The following is a 27,437-nucleotide window of genomic DNA, read 5'->3' on the forward strand; positions in this document are numbered from 1 at the left end:
TTCTACATATTTCACTTCAGGAAAATGAAGAGTAAGGGTGCCAGTTATGAATCAATTGCCTCTCAGCTCCAGGTTCACCCTTCACAAAACATGGATCTGGGTTTCCTTAAGTACTTTTTTTCCCTTTCCAGCAACCATGATATTAAACTTTGTCCATGGAAGTTGCTGGAGAGGCACTGCAAGCCAAGGTGGGTTTCCTTCCTGGTTCCAGGAGTTTACTCAGTAGGCTCCTCCAGCCAGGGCAGCTTGTCTAGCATTCCTGCAGCATGGGTGGCTTTACCATCTGGCACCTGATGCACATACAACATCCCTGGATCCCAGGTCTTGCAGTATGGGTGGCTTCTCTGAGCTCAGTGCCTGCAGCATGGATGACTTTTTCAGCACCCAGTTCTAGCAGCTCATATGGCTTCCCAAGCAACCAGCTCACACAGCACCAATAGCTTCTCCAGCTCCAAGCTCATGCAGTGCGTTTTGGTCAGTAGCACCCAGCACCTAATACCTTACTCTGCACCCCTCTCAGATAATTTGTAGTAGACTCCCTCCAGTGAGACACCTCCCTATGAAGAGTTTTCTCTGGAACCTCAGAGTGAAGATTTCCAGCAAGTTCTGGCAGTGTGGTACTACAGCAATTCTTTCACCAGGCCATAAGCCACAGCTATACCCTCCTTACAAGGTCTGGATCTCATCCCTGGGAAGTAGAGGAGCCTCTTCCCTGGGCACTTTACCTCAGACTGCTATGGGCTTGGATACTGTTTATGTGGAAGGTGACTGGGTCTCTGGGAGCACTGACCTTGGAAGGGATTAATGTAGTTTTTATGTGATCCAACTTAGTTCTCAAGAGAAGATTGGTATAAACAAGTGAGACTGGCCCCTGTCCGATCTTTCTCTGGCTTCCTGTCTTATCATGTGCTTTCTCTCTCTCACACATGCTCACATCCTGATGCTATCTGCCATGTGGTGATCCAGTGAAGGGGGCCCTGACCAGAGGTCAAATCCATCGGATTGCCTGATCTTGGACTTTGTCTCCAAAACTGTGAACTAAATAACATCTTTTCTTTCTAAATTATCCCACCTCAATATTTTGTTACAGGGCTGGGGATATAGCTCAGTTGGTAGAGTGCTTGCCTCGCATACACAAAGCCCTGGGTTCAATCCCCAGTATCACACACGCAAAAAAAAATTTATTACAGTAACAGGAAATAGATTAACATACAGCCCTGGAGGAATTGGCTTTGCCTTGTATCTGCTATTCCTTTATTTTTAGGATTCTCTTTACTAGTTAATATCTCATTTTTTCAATTGCATTACAGCAAAAAATCTTCATGTTAAACTTTCTCTGTTCAAATTAGTGTGTGGTTTTTCTCTCTTGATTAGACCCTGCATCATACAATATGAACTAGGCTTCTAATGTACACAGATTTTAAAAATCATGCATATGATATAAACAATTTTTATTTGTCAATTTAAAATTTACTACTTAAAAAACAACAATCATCCAGGCATGGTGGCACTGGGAATGCTGAGGCAGGAGGATTGCAAGTTCAATACTAGCTTTGATAGTGGAACCTTGTTTCAAAATCAAAAATAAAAAGAGATGGGAAGGTTTCTCAGTGATAAAGCACTTCTGGGTTCCATCCCTGGTACAAAAATAAAATAAATAAGGCAAAGCTGGCTCCTAAATCTGGATACTTTCTAAAACATAGAATTAAAAGCCTCACAGTCTAAAATTCTGTACTTTCCTCTGAGCTGCTGTGAAATAGGAGATGGAAAAAATGGAGTGAGACATACATGTGCTAGAGTAATTAAGAGCTACTGCCTGGCTGGGGTATGGCTTAGTGGGAGAATGTGCTTAGCATACATGAAATCTTGGGTTCGTTTCCTAGCACCACAAAAAAGTCATTACATGGGACAGGTGAACTCTGATCACAAGATGGAAAATGTGTCATTGGGATAGACAGAGTTCAGGATGAAGACTCAGATGTTCATGGAAGACTAACAAATATTGTTGGGAGCCACTCTGGACAGGAGCTATGTACACACCTTTAAGTCCTGAGTAAAGAGATATTGAACTGGTATTGCACCACTGCAATGCAATTGAACCTTTCCTCCACTCAGATAAGAGAAGTGCATCTCCAGGAGTGGGTGTCACCCAATGGGGTTGGATTGCACCCACTTGTTTGTTGTAACTCTACCCTTGCCTCAATTTAAATGGCTTCTCCCCAATAAAACCCGGGTTGGAGGCATGCTCCTTCTCTTTCTTGCCTGCCTTGCCCGCTTTGTGGGAGCTGTGGCTGAGGAGTAGTCACTGAGCCCAATGAAAACAATACTTTCTATGTCTGTGTCTTTATTTAGTTAGCCCAAATTCACTTGGAGTGTCCCTGATTGATTTAGTTGCATATCCCCACAAAATATGATAAACATTAAGAAAATATTAAAAGTGGATTTAAGCAGAGGTTATAAAAATATACAGATACAATTCTGAATTGGAAATATGTTGTTTATCTCTTTGGAAGAAGAGTTTCATTGTCACATACTAGACAAGAGGGAGAAACTGTAGCTTTGTCTTAGCTCATGACAAAATAAACAGAGTGTTTTAGGTAATGAAATCTGTCATTAGCATTTAAAATGAACTTATAAGAGAATGAAATCAAGCTGGTCACAGTGGCACATGCCATTAACTCCAGTGATTCAGGAGGCGGAGGCAGAAGGATTATAAGTTTGAGGCCAGCCTCAGCAATTTAGTGAGACCCTATTTCAATACAAAGAGTAAAAAGGTCTAGGGATGTAGCTCACCACAAAAGTGCCCCTAGGTTCCATCCATAATACTAATATTACTACTACCAGGACGACGACGACGACGACTACTACTACTACTACTACTACTACTAAAATAAAAAATAAAGCACCAGACTGAGGATATCAAAGGAGGAGCCATCAGAATATCAATATGTTTAGGCCACTAGATGAACATGAAGAAAAGCCTGATGAACATTAGACAGGGTTTCCAGGACAACCCAATTTATGGGGAAAATTGTAGAAAAGGCTAGAGAAAAAGGCAAATAATGAACTGGATACAAATCAGTAAGAAACAGACAGTTGAAGATATTCAATTGAAACAATGAAAATATTATGAACATTCTCATAGAAAGCAAACTTGAAGAGATATCAGGTAAATTCTGAAATGCTCAAATGAGGTACTAGAAAAAATGCAAAATTTGAAAATGAGGTATCACATTGGATGTAGCAGCACATACCTACAATCCCAGCAACTGGGAAGGCTGAGGCAGGAGGATTGCAAATTTGATACTAGCTTCAGCAACTTAGTGAGACCCTGTCTTAAAATAAAAAATAAAAGGATTGGGGATGTAGCTTAGTGGTAAAGTGCCACTGGGTTTGATCTCAAGTACAGCAAAAAAAAGGGGGTTGGGAAAAATGCAGCTTAGTGATAGAATGCTTGCCTAACAAGATTGAGGCCCTGGGTTCAATCCTAGCTCCACAAAGACAGAAAGAGACATATGGGCCACTTTATACCCACTGTTGGACAAAAAAACAAGACACTATTAGTACTATTAGACACTATGGTTACTATTACTTGTTAGCAGATACACTGGGATAACAAGAGCCCTTGTACTCTGTTGTGGGGAGTATAAATTAGTGCAGACAATCTAAGAATAATATGTGGTACTTAGTCAAATTCAGGATGAGGGACTGGTAGTTTAGTTCAGTAGTATAGCACAAGCTTAATGTGCACAAGGCCCTGGTTCCATCCCCAGCATCAAAAGAAAAAAAAAGACAAAGAAAGAAAGAAAAAGAAAAAAATTCAGGCTGAGCATACACAATATTTAGGCAAACTCTCTTTTTCACACATCCTTGAGAAATTTTCATACTCCATAAAGGAAAATTTGTATGTACATTTATCGTGGAATTTGCATTAACTGGAAGTTCAGTGTCCACTGAATGAATGGTTAAGTAACGTGTGTTCTTGGCGTACTGTAGAATACTGTGCAGCAATCTGTAGAACAAAGCCAGATGAACACACTACAGTTACGAACATCCCTTAGGGAGGAGTGGGAAAAAAGAATAGAATTAAGATATATAGTATAATATAATTTGTATATACTATAAATATATACTCATAAACCAATACTTCAGGGTTTATGAGAATATCACATAAATTCATGGATCATGTCATTAATTGCCATCATAGAATAAGGGATGGATATGGGGAATGGAAATAAAATAAAATAGAAATTTTAAAGCATCTGATGTACAAGGGAAGAATCTAAACTCAGGGATAGGAAGAGTAAGAAGAGTGAAAAGGTCCTAGCTAGGTGCAGTGGCACATGCCTATAATCCCAGCAACTCAAGAAGCTGAGGCAAGAGAAGTTCAAAGCCAGCCTCAGCAACTTAGTGAGGCCCTAAGCAATTTAGTGAGATCCTGTCTCAAAAAAAAAAAAAAAAAAAAAAATATATATATATATATATATATGACTGGAGATGTAGCTCAGAGGTAAAGCACCACTAGGTTCAATTCTTAGCAACAAAAAGAAAATGTTGCTTAGGGTCTCACTAAATTGCTGAGGCTGGCCTCAAACTTGCAATCTTTCTCCCTCAGCCTCCCGAGTTGCTGGGATTACAGGCATGTGCCACCATACCCAGCCCCAAAATTTAGAACTTTCAAGATCAAATCATCTTCACAACCTTTCTCAGGCATTGGCCTCTTCTAAGAAAAGTGGGGTTTACTTTTATACACAAAATACATTATGCCCCCATCTGCTGGGTCACACACCTGAACAGCTTTGACATGGAGCTTCCCCCTCCAGTGTCCATGGCCTCTCTCCTTGCTCCAACTTGTAGATGGCTTCTAATTTGGGAACTTGATATCCTATTAACAGAATATAATACAGGGTTGGGTCTAGCCAATCAGGTTTCAGGGACCTTTCAATGAAGCTTCCCATTTGCTCTTCAGGAAAGTCCCCAGGTTTGATGGAACAAAGAAATAAACAGAGGTGAAAGGGACTGAAGAATCACAGTCAAATCAAGGGTGACACCATCACACACTTGGGATGCCTCAGAGCACTTAGTGGCTGAGAATAGAAATGTCATACTGAGGCCCCTAGCTGACTCATGAGCACCAGTGCTTACCCACTGAGATCAGATGATGGTAGTTCTCCAGTGTCACATCCCAGTACAGACGTCTCTGAACAGGGTCCAAATGCTGCCACTCCTCCCTGCTGAAGTTCACAGTCACATCCTCAAATGTTATGGATACCTGTAACAACACAACCCTGTTCAAGGTGACATGGTCAGCACAGGGGGATGGCAGAAGATAGAGAAGAAATTGTTTTTTTAATGCTCTTTTACCATAATGTAACATATAGGGTTTTTGCTAGATTTACCTTTTATGATATGAGAAGTAAAAACTTAACTAAAAGTATTTTGACATTCCTTGTGTACATTTATTCATTTATCCATTATGTCATTCTACTTTAAAAATGGAGATTTAAATGGGCTTTCTTTCTTTCTTTTTTTTTTTTTGAATACCAAGGATTAAACTCAGGGGCCTTCAACCACTGAGCTGCATGCCCAGTCCTATTTTGTATTTTATTTAGAGCAGGGTCTTACTGAGTTGCTTAGTGCCTTACTTTTGCTGAAACTAGCTTTGAACTCATGATCCTTCTGCCTCAGCCTCCCAAGTGGCTGGGATTAAATGTGTATGCCACCATGCCTGGATAAATGGGCCTTCTTTAAATTCTCTAGTTAACTTAGGAACTAGACACAATATATTTAATCATCAGTTATGTGCTGGATGTGTTAGGCAATGGCAATATAAAGTTGAATAAAATATAAAATGACTTAAAGACTTGACTAACCAACAAAGGAAGACAGAAGAGGGTAATGGATGATTTAAGATTAGGTTACACAGAGATTTTATGGTTAGAGTTATCTAGAAAGGATATGAACAAAAGTATGAACAAAAGTATGGAATAAGGAAACAATTAAAATACATGATTTATTCAGGAAATTTCAAATAATTTTATAAAAGGAGAGGAATTTATGTAGTAGATTGAGAAGGCAGTTATGAGGAAAACTGTAGAGATATATTAGGGTTAGAACAAGGAACAATCCTTTTTTTCCTCATGGAGAATGGACTGCCATTTAAACACAGGAAAAGACAGAATCATAATAGTGTGCTTTAAAACAGTAGTCAAGGTACATCATAGGAATGTTTGAAATGGTTGAGACTTGATGATCAGTGTGGAGATGCACTATAGAGTTCATGTGAGAAAAAAGAAAAGCTGGACTTAACAATGGAATGGAGAAGTTGAGGATATAGAAGACAGTTTTAAAAATATATTTATTTTTTAGTTGTAGTTGGACACAATACCTTTGTTTTATTTATTTATTTTTATGTGGTGTTGAGGATCGAACCCAGGGCCTCCCATGCACTAGGCAAGTGCTCTACCACTGAGCCACAACCCAACCTCTAGAAGACAGTTTTTTTAGTTGCTGATGGACCTTTAATTAATTGATTAATTAATTTATATGTGGTACAACTCCAGCCCCTTAAAAGACAGTTTTGATGCAATGTTTTAAGGAGGCTGAATTGTGGGAGCAGGATGCAGTGGCACACATCTGCTGGGTCACACACCTCCCCGTGACATGGGAGGCTGAGGCACAGGATCACAAGTTAGAGGCCAGCCTCAGCAACTTAGTGAGACCCTGTCTCAAAATAAAAAATATAGTTCAGTGGTAAAGTTCCCTGGGTTCAATCCCAGTACCAAAAAAAAAAAAAAAGAAGGAGGAGGCTGAATTGCAGGGTGAGAAAAATAATGAATCTAAGGCAATATTCAGTGATTGGTTTTACATAAACATGTAGATCATAAACTGAGAGGTTAACAGAATAGGAGGGGTGGGGAAGAGGATGAAACATAATGTCATATTTTGAAATTAAGGTGATAAAACTTACATGGGATTGTATGACATGGACTAGGATAGAAGTTCTGATTTGGAAGTTCTCACTACAGAGTAGGGAATCAGTTGAGACTGCTCAGGAGGAGCACACAGACAGACAAGACACGAAAGCCTACCATACAGACCATCTTTAAACATAGTGCAACTAAGTCAAAAAACATTAATGGGCTCGGGATATGCTCAGTTGGTAGAGTGTTTGCCTCGCATGCACAAGGCCCTGGGTTCAATCCCCAGCATCACACACACACACACACACACACACACACACACACATTAATTAAATGGGATCTTTTTAAAAACCACAATTTTAAAGTTTTAAAAACATAGTTCAGTTGGGCACAGAGGGGCATGTCTATAATCCCGTGACTCAAGAAGCTGAGGAAGGAAGATTGCAGATTGAGGCCAGCCTCAGCAACTTAGTGAGACCCTGTCTCAAAATTAAAAAAAAAAAAAAAAACATAAAAAGGCTGGGGATGTGGCTCAGTGAATAAGCACCCTGTGTTCAATACCCAGTACCAAAAACAAAACAAAATAAAACAAAACCCTAAAAAACATAGTTCAAAATAACTGATGGTCTTAAGAAGATACAGTTGACCCTCTCTATTAATGGCAAATTCCATTCCTGTGGATTCAACCACCTGTGGATTGAAAAAAAATGCTTCTGTACTGAACATGTACAGATCTTTTGTCATTATTCCCTAAACAATGCAGCATAACTATTTATACAGAATTTATACTGAATCAGGTATTATAAGTCATTTGCATATGATTTAAAGAACACCAGAGGATGTGCAAAGGTTGACTCAAGCATCCAAGGATTTTGGTATCAGTAGTGGGTTCTAGAGTCAGTCTCCTGTGGATACTGAGAGACAACTATAGTATAGTCTAAGAAAATACACTAGATACACCTAGAGCCAACACTAATGAAATTAGTACTGTAAGAATTTAAAGGATAATGACATGGTAATTGGAGTGGAAACTAGTCTTTAATATTCATATTACAAATGAATACAGTCCAAACTTTGATGAATTAAGCATCTAAATCAAAACATTATAAAAATGACACAGTAAACCCCAAGACAGAAAGACTAAAAAAGCAAAAATCAATCAATTCAATGCCATCCCAATCAATGTCACAATTCAATTTCATGGACTCTGACAAGTCATTTCTAAAATTTCTGTGGAAATGCAAATGGCCAAGACTAGCCATGAGACTCCTGATTAGTAAAAACAAGGTGGGAGGACAAGGTTTACAAGACTTTAAGATTTACAAAGCAATGGAAATTTATGATATTGTGGTACTGGTGCTCAGATAATCCACTGGAACAGAACAGAGAGGACAGAAACACACCCACGTATATGATCATGTGATTTAAGCCAAAGCTGTTCAAGCAGATAGTGAGAACATTTTCAATAAATGATGCCATGAAAAAACTTTGTGTACAATCAGTGACTTGAAAAATTGTGCTCTATATGTGTAATATGAAATGAATTGCATTCTGCCATAGTGTATAACAAATTAGAATAAACAAATAATTTAATTTAAAAAGTAAATGGTGCCATGACAGGTACATACAGGAAGAGATTAATTTTTTTTAATATTTATTTTTTAGTTTTAGGTAGACACAATATCTTTATTTTACATTTATGTGGTGCTGAGGCTTGAACCCAATGCCTCTGAGGATTGAACCTAGTGCCTCATGCATGTTAGGCGAGCACGCTACCACTGAGCCACAACCCCAGCTCAGGAAGAAGTACAATTTGATCCCTACTCCACATTATATGCAAAAAAAATCAACTCCAGATAAATTATACACCTAAAAGTGGAAGGCAAAAACTTTTAGAAGACTATCTTCATGATTGTAGATCAGAAAAATAATTCCCAATGGGAAGAAGAAAACATTAACCATAAAAAAAGACTGATGGGGCTGGTATGTAACTCAGGTCTAGAGTGTTGCTTAGCATGTGCAAGGCTCTGGGTTCAATTCCTAGTACCAAAATAAAAAGAAAGAATCCTGGCACAGTGGTACACACCCATACTCTCAGCTACTCAGGAGGTTGAGGCAAGAGATCAACTGGGACAACTTAGGCAAGACACTGTCTTAAAATAAAATAAAATAACAGGGCTCAGGATATAGCTTAGTGGTAGAGCATCACTGGGTTCAATCCCCAGTACCATACACAAAACATGACTGATGAGAGTATGTTTACAATGAAGTTTAGCACTTCTAGTCATTTAAAAGACAGTATTAAAAAAGGAAGAAAGGCCAGATGCAGTGGTGCATGCCTATAATTCTAGCAACTTGGGAGGCTGAGGCAGGAGGATCCACAAGTTCCAGGTCAGCCTCCATAATTTAGCAAGACCCTGTCTCACAATATAAACAAAAAGGGTCGAGAATATAGTGCAGTGGTAGAGAATTTCTGGGTTAAATCCCCAGTACCAAAAAATTAAAATTAAAAAAGAAGAAAAAAAGAAAGCTATCACATAAAAAGATAACCTGCAGCACATATTACTAATAAAAGGTGTACAGAATTTCAAACCAGTGAGAATAAGAGTTCACCTAGTACAAAAATGGACAAGGGATTTAACGGGCATTTTACAAAAGAGGAAATCCAAGGCTTCAATACACATAGGAAAAAGGTTTAACATTTTAGACATTAAGGAATACAAATTAAAACCATAATGAGATACCACTACATAACCCCTAGAATGCCTTAAATGAAAAAAAAAACCTGACAGTACCAAGTATTGAAGAAAACACGATGCAAAAAGAACTCTGTTATTGCTGATGGTGATATGAACTGCTGCAACCACTTTGGAAAGTACTTAAGATCTATCAGTTAATGCTGAAGACATATATACAATACAGTGCACTGCCCTAATCTTGTACTGACTAGGTAACCTAACTGAATTTCTACCTTACCTTAACTTTGTTTATCTTTGAGGAAAGGATGCCTGAAGGCCAGAAGTTCCTCTTCAGGTGGGCTGGCTGCAACTGGTGTACCTGTGATGGCTGCCAGAGTGACCTCCAAATAATCACTAACTTTATTATAATAAAACACATTAATATTCCTCCCCTGCCCCTTTTTTTTGTACCAGGTATTGAACTCAGAGGCACTTAGCCACTCGGTGCATTCCCAGCCCTTTTTATTTTTTTATTTTGAGACAGGATCTCACCAAGTTGCTGAGGCAGTCTAGCTAAATCGCTGAGGCAGGCATTGAATTTGATCCTCCTGTCTCAGCCTCCCAAATCACTGGGATTACAGGCATGTGCTACAGCGCCCAACAATATTTCTCATCTTTATTCATCTATCCCTCCTTCTCATTTTTTACCTTGTATCTATAATCTCCTGACCACGTGGGGGGGTGGTGGGGAGTTCAGTTGATCTTCAAGTTTATTGTCCACTTCTATTCTTAGCCAAGAGTAAGTCTCTTTCACTACTCAATTGGTGTAGCATCTTGTTATGGTTCCACAGAGGGAAAGTAGTAACAATTCCACTCATGGAATATATGCATATGTACAGCAGGAGACACATTCAACAATATTATTCAAAATATGTGGAATATTTCATAACAAAAGATTAAAACACTAATTTTCAAAAATTTGTGTTCAACAAATGTACAGTATCTACTGTCTTTGTAGGAAAATACTAAGGATATTTTCTCAGCTGCTTTTATTTGCATAATCTCTGAGAATGTATCTAACCTATCCACAAACTAATGAAGATGTGTGTGTGTGTGTGTGTGTGTGTGGTAACAGGGATGCTCTATCACTGAGCTACATCCCTAGCCCTTTTTATTTTTTATTTTGAGACAGGGTGTCTTATGTTGCTGAGGCTGGCTTCAAACTTGTGATTCTCCTGCCTCAGACTCCCATAGTAGCTGCAATTACAGGTGGGTGCCACTATACGCAGCTAGACTGATATTCCATGTTAGGGGGATTTGGGAATGTATTACCTATTCAAAAAGTTAAATTAAAAAAACGCCAATAGAAAAAATGGAATTGACACATTTCTTTCTATTTCTCCTGCTAAGTATAGCTAAAAATCCAAAACATTGAACAAAGATAAGAAGACTAAAAGTTGAAGAGAAGAAGGCATTCTGGGAAGGGGCTCTAGAACCTAAGGAATGATACAACAGTGAATTCCCTGAGTTTTCTTCTGGCCTCAGATATCCTGGACTAGTGCTGGATAAGTTGGAAACCCAGAAGGGCAATGGGCTTGGATAAAAGCCCCAAGGAAAGCTTGCTGTCTAGGCAAAGATCTGAGAAAAGAGCAACCTAGCAAATCAAGAAAAAAAAAAAAAAAACAGAAAAGCTCCCTAATCCAGCCAAGCATTGACCCTCACCCCCATCATCAAAGGCCCAGTGGGCAGCCTAGATTTTCATCCCTGCCCTGGGGGGAATGAGGAATCTCTCCCATGCTATCAGTTTAGGCCATGTGGGGATCTCAGACTCCCACCCACACCCACTTTTCCACCAATGTGGAGTTAGAAGAGATCTGGTGGGGAGCCTGAAATTGTGCCCCTAACTGACAATAACAAAGCACCCCTCACATGAGACACAGTGGTGCACACCTATAATACCGGTGGCCAAGGCAGGAGGATTGCCAGATCAAGGCCACCCTGGGCAATTTAGTGAGACCCTGTCTCAAAATAAAATAAAAAAGCCTGGAGATGTAGTTTGTGGTAAAGCATCCCTGGGTTCAATCCTCTGTACTGGAAAAAAAAAGTGCTTGCCCTTGCCGGGGTGTTAAAAAAAGGTCAGTGGGGATTATTAACTCCCACCTCCACTTGGCAGTAAGGGGAGAGTCCTGCTTTGTAGCAGAACAGTGTCAGAGGAGGTCTTCTATGAATTAGATTTAAATAATTTCCCAGATTCCCATAATTCTCCAAAACAACTAAGATGTACTGAAAATCAGGGATCTTATGAAGAACCAGGAAAATGTGAACTTGAATGAGAAAAGGCCATTAAGAGACACCAATATGAAGATGATATAGACGTTAAAATAATCTGACAAATAAAGCTATTCCTATTACTAAATGGAAATTTTAAAGCAGCCATCATAAAAATATCAGTATCCTAAAATAAATGCAAAACTAGAAAAGTCTCAGTAAAGAAATAGAAGATACAATAAAAAACTAAATGAAAATTTAATAACTGAAAAATACAATAACTAAAATTAAAAACTCAGTGGATGGGCTCCACAGCAGAATAGAGAAAAGCATCAGAGAACTTGGGAGTAGAAGAATAGAAATTTCCCAATTTGAACAGAAAGCAAATTGACTAAAAAAATGAACAGGGTCTCAGGAGCCTATGAGACTATAAAAAAAGATTTGATATTCATGTTCATCAGAGTCTCAGAAAGAGAGGAGAAAGAATATCAGATGAAAAAAATATATTTGAAGAAACAATGGCTGAAAAATTTGGCAAAATATGCCAAACTAGAGATTTAAGAATTTGAGAAAATCCCAAAAGTATAAACCAAAGAAATCTATGCCAGGGTGCAGCATAATCAAACTTCAGAAAACTAAAGACAAAGGAAAAATTATGAAATCAGCAAGAGAGAAGTGACACCTTACCTACAGGAGAAAGATAAAGTGACAGCTGATTTCTTATCAGAAACCATGAAGGTAAGAAAAGGAAGTGGCACATTTTTCAAGCGCTGAATGAAATGAATTGTCTATCCTAAATTCTGTATCTGGCAAAATTATCCTTCAGACATGAAGGTATAATGACCAACAAGCATTATGAAAAGATGTTTAACATCAAAAATTATCAGGAAAAATGTAAATCAAAACTACAAGGTACTACCTTTCACACTCATTAGAAAGGCTAGAATCAAAAAAATAAGAAAATAGCAAGTATTGGTGAGGATATAAAGAAATTGGGACTTTTATACACTAATAGGAGTGTAAAATGGTGCAGCAGATTTGGGAAAGAGTCTGGCAGTTCCTCAAAGAATAAACAGAGTTACTATTTGAACCAGCAATTCCACTCCTAGGAGTATATACGTGAATATTTAGAATGACAACAGATTCGTGGATAAAGGAAATGTGGTATATCTATATAGTGGAATAATGTTCAGACATAAAAAGATATGATGTTGCAACATGGATGGGCCTTCAAAACATTATTCTAAGTGAAAGAAGCTTAAAGACCACATATTATATGATTTCATTCATATGAAATGTCTAGAATAAAGAAGGATATAGTGATAGCAAGTAGATTAGTGGTTGTTTAGGGGTTGGGGGACATGAGGAAGGGTGGGGAGAAGAAGAGGATAGCTAAAGGGTGGGGTTTGTTTTTGAGGTGATGAAATGTTATAAAATGGATTTTGTAAAGCTGGATACAGTGGTACATGCCTAAAATCCCAGTTACTCAGGAGGCTGAGGCAGGAGGATCTCTTGAGCCCAGAATTCAGGGATAGCCTGGGCAACATAGCAAGATCCTGTTTCTTTAAAAAAAAAAAAAAAGGATTTTGCTACTTAAATTGTCCTAGCCTTGGCCAGAGGAAGCTCTTTCAAACTGGTTCCTGTGTCATTTGAACAGGTCCCATATTTTGAGCAGTTCCTTGCTTTCTAGCAGTTCTTCAGTGATTATTTTGTACTTTGTCTGTATTAGCTCTGGAGTAAGCCATTTCTCCCCAAAGCTCTAGTTCCTGTTAGTAATTATAAATCAAGGTGCACTCATGCCTGGCATGTCATTGTCTTTTCAGGAGTCAGAGCTAGGAATATTTCTTCTTATAATACAATGCCAACTTATAAATGTAGAAATGACAGAATTAGAAAAACACCATTAGGGAAACAGCATAATAATTCATTGTCACAGGTAGGAATCACTGATGTGTGCTATAATAAGTGGGCAAAAATATGAGAAATGGGGTATTTACATAGTCTCAAACTAGTCCTCTATGAAACACTTATTAATTACATTGGAAAGTGCAGATGTTTGACAGTACTTTAACCAGGTAGTCAAAGTAAACATTTTCAGTAACAGGACAAATGGATATTGAATGCCTCTCAACACAAGGCACTGAGAACATGGTGTCAACTTTTGTCAACTTCCTCTCAAAAATTGAATAATCTGAATCTAATTGTTTGCTATTAGCAAACCCAAATTGAAAGATTGTTTTTGAAACTGTCCATGTCATAAAGTCCAGAGTAAAGACCGACGAGACATGGCCACTAAATCTAACTTATGAAATGTTTTGGATCTTGGATGGGGGGGTGTTGTAAAGGACATAATTGTGACACCTGGAGAAACTGCATATAAACAGTCCCAATTGATGATGGTTCAACTTATGATTTTTCTACTTTATGATGGTACAAAAGCAATCCCCACACAACCAGTCTGTTTTTCACTGTCAGTATAGTATTCAATAAATTACATGAGATAGTCAATACTTTATTATTAAACACACTTTGTGTTTGATGATTTTTACCTAACTGTAGGCTAATATAAGGGTCTGAGCACATTTGAGTTATGCTAGGCTAAGCTATGATATTCAACAGATTAGGTGTATTAAATGCATTTTTGATTTATGATATTTTCAATTTACCATAGGTTTTCAGGATGTAACCCCATAGGAAGTTGAGGAGCATCTGTTTTAGATATTGAATATTAAATAATTAGACAATATATACTATATATTAGATAATACTATATCAATATTAAATTTCTTGATTTTGATAGTTGTCCTATCCTTTTTTGTGTGTGGATTGGGGATTGAACCCAGGGCCTCATACATTCTAGGTAAGCACCCTACCACTGAACCACATGTCTGGCCCTTTTATTTTTTATTTTGAGACAGGATCCCACTAAGTTGCTGAGGCTGGCTTCAAACTTGTGTACCTCTGGACTCAGCTTCCTGAGCCACTGGGATTCCAGCTTTGCACCACAACACCTGGCTGAGAATGTCCTCATTGTTTTTTTTTATTTTTTTTTAGTTGTAAATGGACACAAAACCTTTATTTTGTTTATTTATTTTTATGTGGTGCTAAGGATCGAACCCAGTGTCTCACATGTGCAAGGCAAGCGCTCCACCGCTGAGCCAAAACCCCAGCCCCAGAATGTTCTCATTCTTAAGAGATAAACATAGAAGAATTTAGGAGTAAATGGAAATTATATCTGCAAATTACTTTCAAATGGTTTGAAAAGTAAAAGTCATTTATCTATCTATTTATTTTTATTGTGCTGGGATGGAATCCAGAGCCTGGTTCATGTTAGGCAAGCACTGTACCACTAAGCCATACCCCCAGAACCCAGAAAATTAAAAAAAGATATATCTGGGTGTATACATACATACACATTCACACATAAATTGAGACAATGAAAGCAAAGTAGCAAAATGTTAATGATCATTGATTCTGGATAAAGGGCATATATAGTTACGTGTACTCTTTTCCCAAGTTCTCTTTAATCTTGACACTATTGCAAAATAAGTTACCAAAGAATCAAAGCTTTAAAATTCTTAGAAAATATAGGTGAATCCAGGCATGGTTGTTCCATGCCTGTAATCATAGCTACTTGGGAGGCCGAGGCAGGAGGATTATAAGATCAAGGCTAGCCTCAGCAACTTAGTGAGACTCTATTTCAAAAAAAGGTGGGGGGGTTGGGGATGTACCTCAGTGGTAGAGCACTGGCAAAGCATGTGTGAAGCCCTGGGTTTGATTCCCAGAAACACACACACACACACACACACACACACACACACACATACACAAAAGTTGAGTATTGGTTTAGGCACTGGGGTAGGTGAAGATTTCCTAAACAAGACAGAAGATAGTACTAAGTAGCAAAGAAAAGCTCTAATGATTTGACATAATGAAATGATAAACCTTTATTCATTATGAACTATTGGACCTTCCAGAGCCCCAGGGGTCCTCTCTTTATTGGTGACTATTCATGGGTACAGAACAGGCAGAGAGTTCCCATAATTCCTCCCCCAATCTCTTCACTCACCAATACCCTGGAGCACAAGCCCTGAGGGTTGCTGGGAGCAGGACCTGAGCCTTGAACAACACACTTGAGTGCCCCCTTCATCAACTAAAGGTGAGAGCCTTGAGGGTCATGACTGGATGCATCCTCCTACTGACCCTTGCCGGTGTGGGTGCTATGGGGGAGGAGCCTCAGTGGAAGGAGAAGTGTTTATTTCCTACCCAATATGGACATGTTAAATATTTTAATATCTATTAAATATATTTTGCTTTTTAAATTTGATTTTATTTATTTTGATTAACATTTATTAATTGTACTATTAAATAGTTTAACAACTGCCTCTGTCTACCTGTGGACTCATAGCCTGAGATGTTAGATGAAAGATCATCACCCTTATCTAACCCTCCTTCTTGGGAAGTCACTAAGGCCAAATACACAGAGATCATGTACAAAGATCATGCCAGGCATTACAAGCATTGATGGATGCAAAAGGAAAACAGGCAAGGTACACTCTCCATCAATGACCCCATTTGATTCCTTATCCTTTTAAGACAGAAGTTTTGAACTCCACTATGGCTGTGAAGGCAGATGTGGGGTGGTGGAAAAGGACTGTGGTAGGATTTGGGTATGAAGTTGATGGCACAGACCCACCAGATTTCAGCCTCACTTGCCACATATGAAAATGTTTTAATTAGCCTGGGCAGAAAGGAATGGTATGTGTCCCTGCCATCACAAGGACTTTCTTGTCCTAGGTAAGGACTTACATCCTGGCTCGTCTCTGCTCTCCAGCTAATCACAGTGATATCTCTCTTCTGGATGATCTGAATCCCACCATATTCTGCACCCTCACCCTGGGGATGCTCTGGGCTGCCAGGAATGACCACTTATTGCCTACTCTGTCTCTGATCTACTGACCATCTGCTTTGGCTGGGGATGCAGGCCACCTGCCTAAGACTGCTCTCACTCCTGCTCTGGGACACTTGTATATCACCTCAGTGATGTGATCCTTCCCTTCCCCTTGGCCCCAGGCCCAGCAGAAGGGCTTCTAAGGAATTTCTGCTTCTCCAGACTTTCCCCTGCTCCTTCTTCTGGTTCTTGCTCCTCTGAGTGTTCCCCATCTATTTCTTATTCTTTTTGACTTCCTTGGTTCCTGTTTACTACTCCCTCTAGATGTTTTTTGTTCTTTGTGACTCCTCCCATTGTCTTATTTATTGCTTCCTTTGGCTGCACCTGGGCCCCTCTAACTATACATATATCCTGTTTCTTGTTTTGTGTTCCCTCAGACATTTGTCCCTCCAGCAGGTCCATTGTTCTGATGGAGCCCTAGTTGATCTTACTGGTCTCTGGTTCCTAAGAGCTTTTCTTGTTCCTTCCAGCGGTTCACAGACTAGTTGCTGTTGGATTCCCTTGACTGTTTTCTAATATCTAGATCATTTTCTGTGCCCTTGGACAGTTCTTTGCATATATGCTCATGTTTTTGGCCCACGGACTACTCTTTGAATAATGCCAGTCTGGCTGGTTCCTTAGCCTGGGCTCTTTACCACTAAAGTACACTGATTCTGCTGTATGTTCTCTACCATGACTAGATTCTGTACTTCTACCATCTTCATTATTCACATTACCTCTATTGGCTGGTTCCTCTGGTTGTTTCTTGGTCATCACAGTTTGCCCAGGAATTTTGCTGTTTTAACACAAAAATCCCATGTCCCCTTAGTCAGCTTATTCCTGGGAACTCCGGCTGCTCCCTAATCTTTCCCTGGCTTCTTCACTGTGCCTTAACCCTAGTGATTACTGCATGGAATCTCTGGCTCTTATCCCACTTTAGTAATTTATCTTATTCCTTGTAGTTCTTCTCTAGTTTCTTTAGCTCTTCCCAAGTTGGTCAGGCTGCTACCTACACCAGATAAACATTTATTATTTACTATGCCTGCTCTACTAGATCCTCTGGTTATTTCCTGGGAGTGCTGGCTGACACTCAGAGCCAAGTACTTTTGTGGCTCTCTCTGGCTGTTTCCCAACAGAATTGATCCTTGTGTCACAGGTTCCCTGCTATCCAATGCCATTCTGCAGCCTTGGAGGCTTTCCCACTATTCTGTTCTTTCCCCGATCCTCTGCAATTGTCTCCTATCTCTGCCTATATCCTCTGACTACTAACCATTCTCAGGGTCATATTTCCCATTTCTTGTTCCCTGTTCCTTTTTGTTCCTTTTCCCTATGCCCCCATTGTTCTCTGAACCTAGGAACTGTTCCCTGGTTCCTCTGGAAGTTGTTGGACCCTCAGGCTCACACTCAGCTTCTTGAACGTTTGAACATTTTTGCCTTTTCCGTTTCATCTGGTTCTTCACTCCTCAGGGGCTACTATCTGCTTCCTCTTTTTCCTAGTCCCTCCTCCTATTTCATGATCCTTTCTGATTTTTGTTTATTTCTTTTTTCATACTGGAGATTGAAGCCAGGGATGCACTACCACTAAGTACATCCCAGTTCTTTTTATTTTTGAGAAAAGGCTTCTGATTGCTCTTAAAACTCATGTTCTTCCCTGCTCCATGACTACTTCTCCAGTCTCAAAGACTATTTTGTAGTCTGTCTCACTGTGTCTGGTTGTCCCAGTATGCCTCCATTTGTTGTCTGTAACCATAGTCTATAATCTATCTCCAGAAGTGCTCCATGCTCCCTCCAGCTGTTCCTTCTTCCTTCTTATCCTGCCTATTCCCAATGGCTATCCCTTCAGCTCTCTTTTTCTTCCTGGCTCCTCTCCTTAACCTCCAGTTTCAGCTGTTTCTTGGTCCAACTGGTTGCTCCCCAACCCTGGGGACATTTTTATTGGTTCCTTGGCATTTCCACCTATATCCTGCTCCCTGACATCTAATGAAAAAAAAAAAGAACCTAATGAATAAGTGAACAAGTAGCATTCACCAGAGACCTGGTCATTTTCCATCTCTTCTCAAGTAGGACCAGAGATCTGTGGTTGGGAAAGAAAGGAAATGAATGGAGAATGTACCTTGCAGATCCCAGAACCATTCATCTAGACACCCGTACTGATTGGCTGGACAAGAGGCCATCTGCAGGACTCAGGAGGACCACACTGTCATAGTTAAGGCCAGTGTGTCAGTGATTATATGAATGAGCAGAGCTTAGAAAAAAGGGAAGTATACTAATATCAATATTCATACACTTACCAACTAATGCTTCTATATATTTTACTCAAAAATATAATTTCAGTGACTTGCAGCAAAAAGATCCAAATGCAGAAATTTCACCATAGCAGTTTTAATCACATTAGAAAACCTAACCCCTAAATACATATTACTAGTGGAACTGATTGTGAAGAGGAAGTTAAAGCATACAAAGTTAAAGCATACAAAGTTTTTGTTAGATAGAAGGAATAAATTTTTGAGATCTACTGCATAGCATGGTGACTACAGTTAATAACACAATGCATATAGTAGTCCCCCATTATCTGCCATTTTGCTTGTCATGGTTTTAGTTACCTGCGGTCAACTATGGTCCCCAAACATTAAATGACCAGATGTGGGGATGCATGCCTATAATCCCAGTGACTCAGGAGGCTGAGGCAGGAAGATTGCAAGTTTGAGACCAGCATCAGCAACTTAGCAAGGCCCTAAGAAACTTGGCGAGACCCTGTCTCAAAATAAAAAATAAAAAGGGCTGGGGATATGACTCAGTGGTTAACAGTCCCTGGGTTCAATCCCCAGTACCAAAAAAAATTAAATGGAAAATTCCATATTTTGAGAAAGAGAGCCCAGTCACATACTTTTATTACAAGCATATTGTTATAATTATTGTTTTACATTATTTTTTGTTATTAGTTTCTTCTTGTTTCTAATTTATAAGTTAAATTTTATCATTGGTATGTATGGAAAAAAACAGTGCAGTCATGTGTTGCTTAATGATGGGGACAAATTCTGACAAATATATCATTAGGCAATTTTGCCACTGTGCAAATATTCGAGTGTACTTAAGAAAACTAAGATGGCTAGGACACCACTAGGCAATATAATCTTATGAGATCACTACTGTGTTTGTGGTCAATTGTAGAATGAAATGTCATTACGTGGTGCATGACCATATATATAGTGTTTGGTACTCAATAGTACCTCAGATAGTACCTTCATGCATCCAGTGGGGGTCTTGGAACAAATCTCTCAAGAATAAGATGAGGCAGGCATAGTGGCATAGCCCTGTAATCCTAGCAACTTGGGAGGCTGAGGCAGGAGGATTGCAAATTTAAGGCCAAGAAACTTAGTGAGACCCTGACTCAAAATAAAATTTTTAAAAGGGCTGGGGACACAATTAAGTGATAAACAACACTGGGTTCAATCCCCATCACTGGAAAAAATAAGAAGGGACTGCCATATTTCAAAATTGCTGAGAAATTAAAACAAAGGCAAGTATGTGAGGTGACAGATATTAATCAGCTTGACTTAATCATTCCTTAATGTGCATATATATATATATATATATATATATATATATATAAATATATATATACAATTATTATTTGTCAATTAAAAATTAAAATTAGGAGCTGGGGTTGTAGCTCAGTGGTAGAGCACTTGCCTCGCATGCATGAGGTCTTGGGTTTGATCCTCAGCACCACATAAGAATAAATAAATAAAAATAAACATAAAAAAATTAAAATTAAAAAATAGCAGACTAGAGGCTGGAGTTGTGGCTCAGTGGTGGAGGGCTTGCCTAATACATGTGAGGCACTGGGTTCAATCCTCAGCACCACATAAAAAATAAATAAATAAAATAAAGGTATTATGTCCATCTACAACTAAAAATATTTTTTAAAATGGTAGACTGGTTAAATTATGGACATCACATATGTATGAAAAAAAATTACTGCCTAGAAACTTTAAACTGCTGAGTTAAAAAGGAGGTAGCCATGGTCTGGGGGTGTAGCTCAGTGGTAGAATACTTGCCTAGCATGCACAAGGCCCTGGATTCAATCCCCAGCACAAAAGAAGAAAATAACTAAAATAGTATGATTCCATTTTTAAACCTTGGCACTATGTATGTGTGTATATATGTGTGTGTGTGTGTGTGTGTGTGTGTGTGAGTGTGTGTGTGTGTATGGTACACATACATATTTATGGTTCCACACATATACTCACACACATACATACATGCTCATGCAAAAGAAAAAACAACACAAAGAAAATATATAGTTCAGTGTTAATGATGGTTAACTTTGGGTTAACTTTTGGATGGTTAACTTTGAAAAATAACAAGTAATTTTCTATTCTATTTGTTAACCTGTATTTTCTACAATTTTATTATAAAATAATGAAATGAGGGGCTGGAATTATGGCTCAGTGGTAGAGCACTCGTCTAGCACACATGGGGCGCTGGGTTCGATCCTCAACACCACGTAAAAATGAAATAAAGATATTGTGTCCACCTACAACTAAAAAATAAAAAATATTACAAAAATGAAATGACATAAACCAAAATAATTTTTTAAAGTTTAATATTATCCCAATGACCATATAACCCTGAGTCCCTGTGGCAGCAATCCCTTTCCCTAAGTGACATTATAGGTAGGTGTGAAAGGAGGGCATTACGGGCAGGGTCTCTTGCTTACACAATCTTAAAGGGACTCCAAATGGGAAACTTGGTCTCTGCTGCAGTTCTCTGAGGGGGGTGGGTATACATTCAGGGAACCTGGCCACAGGCCAGTGCTGTCACTGCCAACTTGAGAGGCCTGCATTAATCTTAAACCTCCTCAAGCCATTTTACTTATATCTGAAAGAAGAAGGAAGAACTGGAAGGTCTCTAGAGACTGTGGTAGCCTTATTACCCTGCTAGTCTCAGTTTCAAGAAAAAAGATTTTTCTTCACCTAAATCAGGATAGACAAGTCAGCACTTCCTCAGAAGCCAGGGGAACTGAGGGCTCAGGTGGGGATTAGCTGAGTACCTGTAAAGAACCAACATAGAGGAAAGGGCTGTACTGGGTTGGGGGTTATGTTTCCTTGGTCATGGCCGGTGGCTGCTCCCACCCAGACCTCAGCCTCAGATAGCCTGCGAGAGTTTCCTGACCCTCTCCCCCAGGATATGGGGTGGGCCTTCCATATCTCCTTCTCCATCAGCCACATGGCCTTTTCCACTGAAACCCATAGGGCTCTGGATGTAGTGACTTCAGACATGTGGTACTCTCAGCAGGAGGATCTAGATCTGTCTATGGGTCAGCAAGTATTAAATCTGTGACTTCCTATGACTCACCTGCCCTGACCCTGAGGCCCTGGGGAAAGGTCAGGGGTATTTCCTCACTGAATGAATTCCTACCCATGGGGTCCTTTCCTTCCTCACCTCAAGTGAGCTGCCATGTTTCTCTGCAGCCAGGGCCAGGGACGACTGGACAGAATCTCCATTGGCTGGCATGTTCATGCTGGGCCTGGGCCCTGATGACTAGACTCTTCCCAGGAGCTTGAAGCTGGGCTGGCATCTGTGGGCTCACCCAGGTCTGGCGGCACAGTTGAGCCTGGTTAGAAGGAAGATCCTGCAGTCCCCACTAACCGTTCTGGTCCAGGGACTCTGCAGAGGCTCCAAGAAAGCTGCAAAGACAGTGTGCACATGGTTAGCCACTCCCTGGTCACTCATGAATGCTTCCTGTAGGCACCAAGGGGCAGCTCACTATGCTGGATCTTTCAGAAGAGAAAAGTTCGGTAGAACCAATACCCACCAAATGATAGTATAGGATGTGGGAAAGATTCACAAAATTTGGTGTAAGATGAATGGGTGCCCGGTGGAGTGGCACACGCTTGTAATCTCAGCATTTTGGGAGTCTGAGGTAGGAAGATTGTGAGTTCAAAGCCAGCTTCAGCAAAAGCAAAGCACTAAGGAATTCAATGAGACCCTGTCTCTAAATAAAATAGGGCTGGGGATGTGGCTCAGTGTTCTGGTGCCCCTGAATTCAATCCCTGGTACCCCCTGCAAAAAAAAAAAAAAAGAATGAGTGTTGGAGTTCCAGCTTTTCTACATTCTAGCTGAAATTTGAGGAAATCATTCTAAGCTGAGTTTGCTTGTCTTAAAAAAAGATGAAAATACCTATCTTATAGGGTGTTAGAATTAAATGGAATTATGTCTTTGAAGCACTCTTCCCTACCTAGCCCCTGGAATACATTCAATTATTGTTAAATATTGCTATTATTATAAAGTACAAGTCATGTTTTATTAACTACCTAATTTCACACTCATCTTAAGAGATAGGCATTACTTTTATTATCATTCCCATTTGCCATCTGATAGAGCTATTCATATAAATAAAGAAATCCTCCCCTCAAATCACCCAGGTTGAAGGGAAGGAGAGGGAGTCAAACCCAGGTATGCCTGGTTCCAAAGTACCTTTTCTTTTGGTAGTCTTGGGGATTGAAACCAGGGGTACTTTACCCTGAGCTAGATCCTCAGTACATTTTATTTCAGGAAAGGATCTCAATAAGTTGCTGAGGCTAGCCTTGAACTTGTGATCCTCCTGCTTTAGCCTCCAGAGTCACTGGGATTACAGGTGTGTGCCACAGCATCTGACTCCAAAGTGCTGTTTTTAAACTATTGAGCCATGTGGTAGTCTATATGTGGTACAGTCACAATAAACATTATTTCTGTTTCCAGTTGCCTTCAAAGTGCTCTGGCTGAGAGGTGACCATGTCACGAATGCATAAACTGAGATTCTATTATAATTCAGTATACATTTTGGGCAACTTATATAGCCCACTATCTTTTGTCAAAGATGAAAGCTTAAACTTACACTCCTACCTCACTATTCCCATCTGGGTTCTGAAAAAAAGCAGGTCTACACAGGTTCCTAAAACATCAGCCCAAACTGTCTGACAAAAACTGTCATGTGATCAACTGGTGTCCACAGGCTCCTTAAGTGAACACCAATATAGGCAATACATCCTCAATACAAAATTAACATTAATTTGCTCTAAGAATCAATTGAGCTTCTTGGGGACAAACCTGGCCTCCAGTAGGACCCTATAATTCACAGCCCACATATATAATCAATGATCTTCATAAAAGCCTTAGTAGATCTTCCTGTCCATCACATACCAACTTACACAGTCCTTCAATAACCAATGTGCACAGGCCCCAATCCACGACTCATATTGGTCCACCCCAAAATGACTCCCAAGACTTGTAATACCTTGATGATCCCAGGCTTGAAATTGATCACTCACCATCTTAGTGCCCTAATCAATAAACTCATGGACTGAATCAATGACTTTAGATATTTAGATCTCTAATTCTTATTAAATCTCAAGAATTTCTACAGAGGTCCCGATCACTTAACCATATATGTCTCCCATTGTTTCCCTTCTACAATTCTCCCCACTTGTCACTTACTACCCCCAGATGAATGGCAGATATAGGCCTTGGATTATCTTTTGGATCCTAACTCATTGATCCTCCCCCATAGAAATCTCCCAATCTTTGACTCCCAGAAGAACCCAAACAACCAACCCCAAATTTGGATTGGTGTTGAATTTAAATGATAAAAACTTAAAACACTTTCAGGCAGAAACAACATGTTATTTGCAGCAAAAGAGGATTATAGAGCCACTAGACTTTGTATGGCAACACTAGAAGTCATTTAGAAGAAAACATCTACAGATTATTGAGAACTGAGATCCAAGAATTTGAAACTCACTCTGACTAGATATCATTCTTCTGTCAGAGCATAAGAAACACAACTTTAGACATAAAAGCATTTACTATATAATATGCTTATTTTTCCTAACTCAGAATGCTCAAGAGAATAGTCTAATTATAAACAGAATAGTAACAGAATCTTTAAAATAGAAGGAAAGTAGTTTTGGAAAATGACTTGCAACTGACATATACTTATATCTGAATAAAGATGATGTCATAGAGTATTTATTTATTTTTGCAGTGCTGAGGATTGAAGCCAAGGCCTTGTGCATGCTCAGCAAATACTCTACTACTGAACTCCTGGGCTTAAGCAAGCCTCCTGCTTCAGTCTCCCAGGTAGCTGGGAATACAGGTAAGTACCACCAGGCCTGGCTTGAGGGCTTTATTTGTTTAAACTTTATTTATTTATTTTTATGTGGTGCTAAGGATGTAACCCAATAACTCACACATGCTAGGCAAGTGCTCTACTGCTGAGCCACAATCCCAGCCCCTAAACGGCTTTTGATATTGGTCTGGAGTATCACCAAGGCAACTTTTAAAAATACCCATGTAATCACAGGGTAATATGTAGCCAAAGTTTGGAGCCATTGCTTACAATTAACTCTTCACACAACCTCTCAATCCTCTTAAAATCCTAAGGCAAAGAAAATAAGTTGAGGTTACCCATCAGTTCAACTAGAGAAGCAACAAAATCCTCAGAGCCCTCTTTCCATAGCACCTTGTTATCAAACTCTAGAAAGGCTCATGCAGGCTTCCTGGACCTTCATTGGTGGGCCTTTCAACTTGACTATGCTTAAAAATCACCCAGCTTGTTTGGTGGAGCAGGGTTTTTGTAATTGAGCATTTAGAATAAATAAAACTATTGCTATTACTGAGTGGAAATTTTATTTAATTTTTAAAAATATTTTTTAGTTGTAGTTGGACAAGTATTTATTTTTTATGTGGTGTTGAGAATCGAACCCAGTGCCTTGCACGTGCTAGACGAGTGCTCTATAGCTGAGCCACAACCCCAGCCCCTGAGTGGGATATTAAATTTAGTATAATATACTGGAGGAACATAACGTTCAGGATTAATGTGGAGGTTCATCCATGCTATTGTAAATGGCAATATCTTTCTTTTTTAAGGCTGAATGATATTATTTCATTTTATGTGTGCATTTTATATGCACACTGCACAATTTTATCCATTCATCTGTTGATGGACACTTAAGTTGAATTAAGGTTTTGGCTATTGTGAAGAGTGCTACAAAAAACATGGAAATTAAAGTATCTCTTCAAATGACTGAATCATTTTTTTGTATGTATATCCAGAAGAAAGATTGGTTGTTCATATAGTAGTGTTATTTTTAATTTTTTGAGGTACCTCCACACTGTTTTCCATAATGGCTGTGCCAAATTACATTCCCACTAACATGTACAAGTGTTCCCTTTTCATATATATATATATATATATATATATATATATATATATATATTTATTTATTCACTACACTTATCTCTTGTCTTTTTTATAAACAGCCCTATCGTGAAGTGATAGCTCATTGTAGGTTTGGGATTTTTTTTTGGTATTGGGGATTGAACCTAGGGACCTTAATCATGGAGCCATATCCCCAGTCATTTTTTATTTTTTACTTAGAGACAGGGTCTCATTGAGTTGCTTAGAGTCTTAATAAGTTGCTGAGGCTGGCTTTGAATTGCAATCCTCCTTCCTCAGCCTCTTGAGCCACTGGGATTATAGATGTGCACCACCATGCCTGGCTTCATTGTAGTTTTGATTTGTATTTTCCTGATAAATGATGTTGACGTTGATGAGTAATGTTGAGTACTTTTGCATATACCTATTGACCTTTATTTTAAAAAGTGATATTCATTATTTTATTAATACATTAAAATGAAAATAAACCATGAGAAGCTACAAAGACATGAAACTTCATGAATATTAAGAAGCAATGGCCAGGCATGGTGGTGCATGCCTATAATCTCAGCGGCTCAGGAGGCTGAGGCAGGAGGATCACGAGTTCAGAGCCAGCTTCAACAAAAGCTAGGTATTAAGCAACTCAGTGAGACCGTCTCTACATAAAAATACAAACTAGGGCTGGGGATGTGGTTCTGTTGTCGAGTACCCTTGAGTTCAATTACCAGTATGCACCCCCCCCCCAAAAAAAAAAAACAAGCAATGGAGGGGGCTGGGCTTGTAGCTCAGTGGTAGTGTGCTTGCCTTACATGCATGAGGAACTGGGTTTGATTCTCAGCACCATATATAAATAAATAAATAAAGGTCCACTGACAACTGAAAAAAATCTTTTAAAAAAGAAGCAAGGGAGGCACCTATTCTAAGTTAAAATTGGCTTGCCTTGTAGGGGATGAAAGGACTACACACACAAAGATCATTAATGGTGAGATTACTGATAGTCCGTCATCTTTAATTTATTTATGTATCCATGGGAAGTTTAGAAATAAATTTAATGGAACATTTACTACTGTTAACCTCTAAGCCAGGGAGTACAGGTAAGAAGTCATATGGTGCCTAAAATTTCTACAAACACACAGGTTTACAAAAACCCAAGCCTAAAGTCAAAACTCTCTGGCAATGTTGAAATTTGCTCTTGGGAGAAGATCTCCATTTATGATGTTTGAACACACTCTTTTTTGTTGTTGGATAGTTTCTTTGAGGGGAGAGTATTTTTCCTTCAGTATAGTTTTCTTCAGTTTTGATTTGTCAAACCTCTCTACTTCAGACAAGTCTAGTTTATCACTCATCTTGACTAAATGAAAGACTGAAGATTTTAAGTCTAGCATAAAGCAGTCCCTGGGTTGATACCTTGCTCACTCTGGACCAGGTTGATGTTC

The 27,437-nt window shown here is 39.2% G+C and overlaps 1 protein-coding gene, 1 non-coding gene and 1 pseudogene across 5 annotated transcripts in view; 1 reads left to right on the forward strand and 2 right to left on the reverse strand.

Moving 5' to 3' along the window:
- Nucleotides 1-27,437, reverse strand: part of Znf41 (zinc finger protein 41) — a 49,052-nt gene that overhangs the window by 6,163 nt on the left and 15,452 nt on the right. For 2 of the 4 annotated variants that reach the window (XM_027927457.2, XM_071606371.1), the window contains exons 2-4: nt 22,248-22,492; nt 5,146-5,272; nt 4,790-4,885 (exon numbers count right to left, since the gene is read on the reverse strand). In XM_027927457.2, the coding sequence (XP_027783258.2) occupies nt 4,790-4,885; nt 5,146-5,272; nt 22,248-22,325 (301 nt within the window). In that variant the 5' untranslated portion in view covers nt 22,326-22,492. The remainder of the gene's footprint in view (nt 1-4,789; nt 4,886-5,145; nt 5,273-22,247; nt 22,493-27,437) is intronic. The other 2 variants (XM_071606373.1, XM_071606372.1) reach the window with 2 other exon arrangements.
- On the forward strand, nt 7,148-7,218 carry Trnaa-cgc (transfer RNA alanine (anticodon CGC)). Its single transcript has one exon. It is a non-coding gene; the product is annotated as a tRNA-Ala (tRNA).
- On the reverse strand, nt 27,212-27,422 carry LOC114086168 (thymosin beta-15A pseudogene; annotated as a pseudogene).

This window comes from Marmota flaviventris, chromosome X (genome assembly GCF_047511675.1).
Source record: "Marmota flaviventris isolate mMarFla1 chromosome X, mMarFla1.hap1, whole genome shotgun sequence".
NCBI classification, from domain to species: Eukaryota; Metazoa; Chordata; class Mammalia; order Rodentia; family Sciuridae; genus Marmota; species Marmota flaviventris.